Below are 7796 nucleotides of genomic sequence, written 5' to 3'. Positions count from 1 at the left end.
AGCCTCCTTTCCTCACCGCTGCCTCCTCCTGGACCTCAGGGGAAAGGGTCGTGCCCAGAGTTAGTGGTGGGAGTCAGGCCCTGTGCCTCTCGGGACTTGGGGGTCCAACTCATACCCTTACTCCTTCATTCATCAAATGTAGATTGAACCTACGTGCCCAAGCACGGGCTAGAAACTGGGGAGGGGAACGGGCTGTGATTAAAAACATGAACAAAGTCCTGCCAAGAGGAGTTCACAGTCTAGCGCGCAAGGCAGACCAGACTGGCTGAGGTGAGCAAAACCCCGTACTACCCAGGATGAAGGGGCTTAGGCTGGAGGGCTGAGGGGCTATTACAAAATAATCCCGCAGCACCTGCTTTGTTCTAGGCCGTGGGTTAGTATGTTCCTGGACTGTGCTATTATCCCTCCAAAAGTCCTGTGAGATGGGTATTATTTTCATTACCATCATTTTTGATCCTATTTTAAAGAAGAATAATCAGGGGCACCTGGGTGGCTCAGTCAGTTAAGCCTCAGACTCTTGATTTCGCTCAGGTCATGATCTCATGATTAGTGAGATCGAACCCCTCATTGGTCTCTGCACTGGCAGTGCAGAACCTGCTTGGGATTCCCCCGCGGTCTGTTCCTCCCCTACTCACACGCACTCTCTCTCAAAATAAATAAGTAAACATTAAAAAAAAAAAAAGATGAATAATCAGAGGTCCAGAGTGGCAAAGGGACTTTTCCAAAATCTGATATTATGTTTTGGACAATTTAGGACTTTTGATTCTGGCCAGCTTTCATTGCAGCATGATGTCTGGAAGGTTAGACCTGAGTGAGGACTTCCCAATACAAATCATGTAGGAAATGAGGAGAAAGTAGCTGAAGGTAGAGATGGCTACTTCTCTCTTCTGCTGCCCACTAGACCAACCTTGTCTGCATGGCAGGCCTATATGTAAGCAGAGACAACTAGAAGGGGTGACCTCCAGAGGTCCCCCTGGTTCTGCAATTTGATGTCTCCTGCCTGAAGTCTAGGCACTGTGCCACCCTTCTGGGCAGCAGTATTTGGCAGGGGGCTGCAAACTAGGGGAGATTCCAGCCTTCTGAAACAAGGGGTCAGGGATGATGGGGGAGGATTAAAGGGGTGGGAAGGGGCTTTGGCAAAAGAAGGCCAGAGTCAATATCAATAGGAAGACTGGGCTTCATCTTCCCTTCTCTTGTCCACCTATCTTTCTCTTTCTGCACATCCATTCAGGTAAGAAATTTGTGCCAGGGCCTGGGGTAGGCTCAGAGACCTTTGGGAAGGCAAAAAATCATGCTGACTTTATAGCCAGACTCATCTGGTTTCAAATCCTGGCTCTGCCACTTATCAGCTATGTGAGCTTGGGCAGGTGATTCAGTCTCCCTGAACCTCACTCAGTTTCCTCCTCTGTAGAGTACAGGCATTAGTATCTACCTTTCAGGGCTATTGTGAGACTTAAATGCATTGAGAAAAATGTATGTATGGTGTCTAGCACATGGTAGATGCTTAACAAATGATAACTTTAAAGATCTCTTTGATAGTCTGATAATGGCTCCCAAAGATATATCTACCTCTTAATCCCAGGAATCTGTGAATGTTACCATTCTGGAAAAGAAGATCTTTGTAGATGAGATTAAGTTAAGAATCTTGAGATGCAGAGGGGGGCCTGGGTTGCTCTGTCGGTTAAGCGTCTGACTGGCTCAGGTCATGATCTCATGGTTTGTGAGTTTGAGCCCTGAGTCAGGCTCTGTGCTGACAGTGTGGTGCCTGCTTTAGATTCTGTCTCACTCTCTCTGCCCCTCCCCTGCTCATGTTTTCTCTCGCCTGCGCTCTCTCTTTCTCAAATAAATAAACATTAAAAAAAAAAAAAAGAATCTTGAGATGCAGAGATTATTCTGGATCATCTGGGTGGGCTCTAAATGCCACCACAAGTGTCCTTATAAGAGAGAGGCAGAGGAAGATTATACACACAGAGAGGAATAAAAGATGATGTGAAGACAGAGGAAGAAATTGGGAGTGATGCAGTCACAAGCAAATAAATGCCAAAGACCACTAGAAGCTGAAAGAATAGATTCTCCCTTAGGGCTTCCAGAGAGAGAGCACAGTCCTGCCAACACCTTGATTTTGGCCCAGTGAAACTGATGTTGAACTACTGGCCTCCAGAAATGTGAGTGAATAAATTTGTTGGTTTTTGTTTTTGTTTTGTTTTGTTTTTAAGCAACCAAAGTTGTGGTAATTTGTTACAGAAGCTATGGAAAATGAATACATTTACAATGGAGTTTCCAGCTTTTTTTTTTTAAGTTTATTTATTTATTTTGAGAGAGAGAGAGAAGGCACAAGCAGGGGAGGGGCAGAGAGGGGGAGAAAGAGAGAATCTCAAGCAGGCTCTGTACTGTCAGCTCAGAGCCTGACTCGGGTTCAATCTCTCAAACCACAAGATCACAACCTGAGTCAAAATCAAGAGTCAGATGCTTAAGCTTAACCAACAGAGCCACCCAGGAGCCCCAGTGGAGATTCCATCCTGAACAAAACCCAGTACCTTCCCTCTAGGAGTTCAAAGTCCAATGGGAAATGAGAGAACTAAACAGTGCATAGGGATGCCCAGAAGGTAGAAGAGGAAGGTAGGTAAGGCTGTTGGAGTTAGGGAAGGAATTAGCCAGGTGAGGGGCTAAAGCAGGAAGGGCATTCCAAGCAGAGGAAACAGTGTTAGTAAAGGGGTAAGGAAGAACATTGACTTTAGAAGATTGTCCATGTTTGGGAGGACAGGTGCATGGGGACGTAGGGGGTGGTATGACAGAACTGCTGAGGTAGTTGGCAGGGGGAAGAGGGCCAAGTAGCTTCCAACCCAGAATGGAATCAACCCCTCCACTTTGTGCTGCACTGGGCTTCAAATCAGAGAATGCTAGACTGACCCTAGGCCTTGGAGACCATCCAGTGCAGTCGTCCCATTTCACACATAGGGAAATTGAGGCCCATAGAGAGTGAGTTCATCAAGGGAATAAGCTACAATAAGATGGCTACACTCTGGCCTCTCTCTTGAGCCTCCCTCTTGAGTGTTCCATGTCTGAGGGCCTCAGAGATGCTGCCTGATGGTCCCTCTGTAGAACACATCCAAAAAACACAAGCCCTGTGGTCTCTAAACAAAGGGATTGATTTGCATATTATTTGCATGTTGCTAATTAGATGAGAGAAGCAGATTCACTTAGCCTTCTCCCTTTGTGTCCCCCTGTCCTATGTCCTTCTCATGGAGTTCTTCTTCCTCATCCATCTGTTGACCTCAGCAACTTCTCCCATAATTCCAGCCCAAGCCTCTCCCCCAAAGGCCCCTTACTCAGCTCCTGCACAACCCCTTCTGTATTAAGTATTTGGTCCTGTCTGGAAAAAGTACCTGGTGGGTCTTTAGTCTGAGTGGAGAATCTTGGAGCAGGTTATGGTGGAAAGGGAGGTGAGGGGTGTTCCAGCTTGAAGTTTTCTCTGGGAATGGGAAACAGTGAGCTCTGTCTCCTTATAGTCCAGGGGCCATCTGAATGGGGCTATGGAGTTGGAGGGGGGGAGAGTGCTCCTTGGGGATCTGGTGGGCAGGTGCCAGCTGCATGCCCCAAGCCTGCCCCAAGCCTCTTGGCTGGCAGCCACACCAGTCCGTGAAGAAGCTGGCTTCTTTGAGGAAGGAGGATTCCTGGGGAAGGTCAGGAAGCATCCCTTGGCCTGGCAGTCTAACATGGAAAAGGCTGAGGTTACCATGAGAGTTCCTGTGGATCCTCCAATGGGGACAGCACATCCAGATTCTTAATGGCTGTCATCAACCTAGCTCAGAAAAAATGTGAGGCACTGTGCTCAACTGAGCAGTGTCTCCTTGAGGGTAGGCACTCAGTAAATGTTTTCTGATAATGAGGGGCCACCTGTCTCATGAGAACAGGTAAGGAGGAAAGGGGGCCACAGAGAGGCATAGATTCTGCCTCTCTCACCTCTCATTAGCCTCCTCTTTCCTCTGAAATCAAAGCTATGCCCAGCGCCTCTCCCAAGTGAGATGTATAGGTTTGTCATATATGACCACCAGAGAAGGCACCACACTGTAATCCAGACAGGTGCACAGGATGAGCACAGGTATCCCTAACCCCTATGCTGGCAGAGTTGCTGTGGCGCTTCATCACCATCATGGCTGACTCAAGGTAGCTGCCAGGAGCTGGGGAACATTGGTGCATTAGGATTCATGGAAAAACATGGCTCAGGCTAACAACTTGCAGAAACCAACCTAGTTAGGACAGTGGTCTGGATGTGGGAAGACTGCTCTGCATATGTGAATAATTCTTCTCCGTGCATGGGTAATAAGTGAGCTGCGTGTACACATGCTCCACAGGGCTTCAGCAAGCATCCTGACCTGCATGCACATATCCCAGCGTGCACAAGTGTATACTGCACAGGAGTGTCTTCATGGAATTCCATCTTCCTTCTTTCCTGCTCTGGGTCTTCTCTTCTTGTTTCCTGGTAAAATGGGAAGTGGCGTAGGAATATTAGTTTCACTATCCCCAGCCTTGATCCCTTGTGTTGAAGTTCCCTGCCTCCATTTGCCCATGACAGCAACTGGTGGATTCCCTCTTGGTCTTAAGTTGAGGGATCCCAGCTCCTGGGATGACCATCTTGCATCAAATCCTCTGACCTGGTGTGTACCATGCCACTTCCTCATCTAGTGTCCAAGTCGAGGGGAGAGGTGAGAGGAACTAGGGTGATGCTACAGGAGTGGGAATAGGAAGGGTGGATCAGATACTGTTCGATTTTGCCTGGGTCCCTCTGGAGCACTGCTGCTCATTTAAAATTCCGATTTAAAGCCGAGCGGCTCTTTAAATTTCCACATTAGCATGCCGCCCTGATGCCAGGCCAAGATGTTGGGATGGATTTGGCAGGAACGCCTCTAACAGCGGCAAGCAGCAGCATTTGCCAGCAATAAAACAACGCATGAATAAAAGAAAGCCGGCTTGGCAGCAGCAGCAGCCCAGGTAGCTGGGTGAGCCCAGGAGGGGCCCTCATATTTGGGGCTCAGAGGCATGAAGGCTTGTACAGGGGCATGTGTGAGTATAGGCCTCTGTGGCGGTCTTGCCTTCCCTCCTCACCCTCAATCTGTGCCTGCAGTGGAATCTGGGGTGAGGGCCCAGGCAGGATTGGGGTTTCTCCCCTGTGCCTGTCCCACCTCCTTCCCCACAGGCTTATCTTCTTTGAGGAGACAGATGTTGCCTTTGATGAGGACATAGGGACTTGGCCCAGAGCCTGAGTTGTCCTACTTCATTAGGGACCCAGAGAACAGGTGGGGTCAGAGAGAGCAACAATGCCTAGAGTGGCTTCCAGATCCACGACCCCAGGTACTGGGGTGCTGAGGGGCATTGTCAGGACAAGGCGACTGGGTCAAAGACACCATGAGGACTGAGTATTGATGCCAAGCTGGGTGGGAGAGATGCTCTGGGATGGGCAGTTGGCTAGAATTGGGAGTGGTCTGGGAGAGGAAGGGGCTGCCAAGCCTGATGTAACATTAACTTCCTGCAGATTCAGGTATTTTGTTTGAGGTCGGATGGCAAGGGCAGCAAAGATGTCAGATAAAGCCCCTGGGCTGAAGGCTGGGCACCTCCTAGAGGTCATTTTGTCCATTCCCTGCTTCCCAGGGCCTAAAGACTACAGCCCCAAAGGACTGGCTGCTGGCTCCTGTGTTCCTCTGCTCCAGTCACCTAGCTGAGGATCATCACTATCACCCCAGACATTTCAAAGAACAAGCAGATTGTCTTGTTCTCACCATCTATCCCTCCTACTTGGTCAAACCATCTCCTTCTCTGAAGTCCAGGGGAACGGGACAGGAGCAAACAGAGGAGTGGCAACAGATGGTCTCTGCAGTCTCAGCTAAGGCAGAAAAGAGGGGTTTTCTTCAGAGCACCCTTTTCTGATGGAACTCCTCTCCTCCAGCTCATGAGTGATTTCAGGACCCACATGGAGAGTTGTTGGGACTTTGAATTCTCTCCATCCCTGGAAAAGCTGGAGAGCATACAGGCAGGTCCAGGCACTGGTAAGGTAGGGGCCTCATATCCTGAAACTTGGTTTAGTCCTGTCCTGATGGATTTCTCCCCTCCCAGGGAGAATGAGGTGGCCTGACCTCCCAGGCACCCTGTTCTCTGGTCCATACATTGGGGATGACTCAACTCTGGGGTGAGGAAGTGGATAAAAAACTGAGTTTAGGCCAGAGGGATGTCCTTTTGTCATTTATTCATTCATCCAACAAATATTTACCAAATAATTGCTTTATGCTAGGCACTGTGCTGGGCACTGGGAGCACTTTGGTGAATACAGATAGATGTGGTCACTGTCCTCGTGGAACTTTCCATCTGGTGGGGGAAATAGGATTATTATTATTCAAATGACTGCACAAATAAGTGTGAAATCACTGTTCTAAGTGCTCTGAAAGAAGAATATACAGTACTGTGAAAGTGTATAATCGGGGGACTTGGCTGAGTCCAAGGAGTTGAGGATGAGCTTGCAAAGGAGACAGAGAAAGAGCAGCCAGAGTGTAGGAGAATTGGCAGTGAAATCATAGAATCAAAGGAGAAGTTGGTCAATTGTGTTGAGAGATGCTGAGAGCTCATGAGACACCTATTCACCCTGACACCTCACCTGCTAGTTGTGAGTACAGGTATGGGAAGTCTCTGGCATTGTGCCTGGCTCACAGTTGGTGCTCTGTAATGTTAGCTCCCTTTCCCCCCTCCCCAAGCTGAGTCCTCCCTCCAGGGACCCTAGATTTCTGGAACAAAGGGGCCGCTTAGTCTCAGCCTCCTCTGTCAACTCAGACCCCAAACCCTAGCCATCCAGTCCTCAGTGAGGGATTCTGGGCTCCTCCCTGCCTCTTCACATCGGTCCCATGGAGCCCTACCATTTCCTAACCTATTTCCTCCTTTGTGTTGGCATTCCATGAAGAGGGGCTGGGGGCTGGGTCTCAGAGAAAGATGTCATTCTGGCTCTGCTTCTGGGCTGAGTCTGAGAAGGGAAGAGTGTTGGAATCCTCAGCAGCTCCCAAAGCTGCCCAGGGTGAATCTGAGTGTCTTAGGTAAGGAGCGGGAGTAGTTGGGGAGATGGGAGGGGGGCTGCCCACCCAAGGCGGCGTAGAGCCCAGAGCCTTTTCCATTGCAGACACCCCATCTGTCTCCCACAGAAGGCTCGGGTTGGAGGAGGTGCCGAAAAGGGGGGTATGGAGGGTGAAATTGTACAGTCTGTGATCTAGTATGACGGCAGTGAAGGTGCTGACTGGGGAGAAGGGTGGAGGGTCAGGGTGGGGTGTTGGCTGGGAGAACTAGAGGTCAGAAGCTGGGACTGGAGGTGGGGAAGATGACAGGGATACTCTGTGCTACCCTCCGTACCCTCTGTGCTAGCCCTGTGTTTGATTTTGATTTATAGCTCCCCACCCCAATGACCACAGGGCAAAGAATCACACCCCTCTAGTCAACAAACCAGTAGTGTTCCTAAGCCAAGGACCGGGCTGGATTCATAGCATCTCCCTCTCTCCAGCAGTCAGACCTTTTCCAGACCTTAAAATAATATTTATTTAAATTTGGCAGTTTTCAGAGTGTTTCCTTTCACATATCACTTTAATTGATCCCGCTAAAATCTAGGGAGGTAAACATTATCATTCTTGATCTATAGATGAAGCAACAAGGAGTTTAAATAATTAAGTGGGGGCGCCTGGGTGGCTCAGTCAGTTAAGCATCCAACTCTTGGTTTCAGCTCAGGTCATGATCTCATGGTTTGTGAGTTCAAGCCCCACATCAGG

The 7796-nt window shown here is 49.1% G+C and overlaps 1 protein-coding gene across 3 annotated transcripts in view; it reads right to left on the bottom strand.

Moving 5' to 3' along the window:
• Positions 1-2221: 2221 nt before the first annotated feature.
• The window catches only part of CDK12 (cyclin dependent kinase 12), a 78469-nt gene continuing 72894 nt past the window's right edge, over positions 2222-7796 (bottom strand). The window contains exons 17-18 of one of the 3 annotated variants that reach the window (XR_007459105.1): positions 6266-6360; positions 2222-4480 (exon numbers count right to left, since the gene is read on the bottom strand). Coding sequence is in view for 1 of the 3 variants with exons in the window: in XM_049635937.1 (XP_049491894.1) it covers positions 6336-6360 (25 nt within the window). In the remaining 2 variants the exon portion in view is untranslated. Of the gene's footprint in view, positions 4481-6159; positions 6361-7796 lie in introns of those variants that run through there. The other 2 variants (XR_007459104.1, XM_049635937.1) reach the window with 2 other exon arrangements.

Source organism: Panthera uncia, chromosome E1 (assembly GCF_023721935.1).
Source record: "Panthera uncia isolate 11264 chromosome E1, Puncia_PCG_1.0, whole genome shotgun sequence".
NCBI lineage: Eukaryota > Metazoa > Chordata > Mammalia > Carnivora > Felidae > Panthera > Panthera uncia.
The sequence above is the reverse complement of the archived record's forward strand: the minus strand, read 5'-3'. Positions and strand labels throughout refer to the sequence as shown.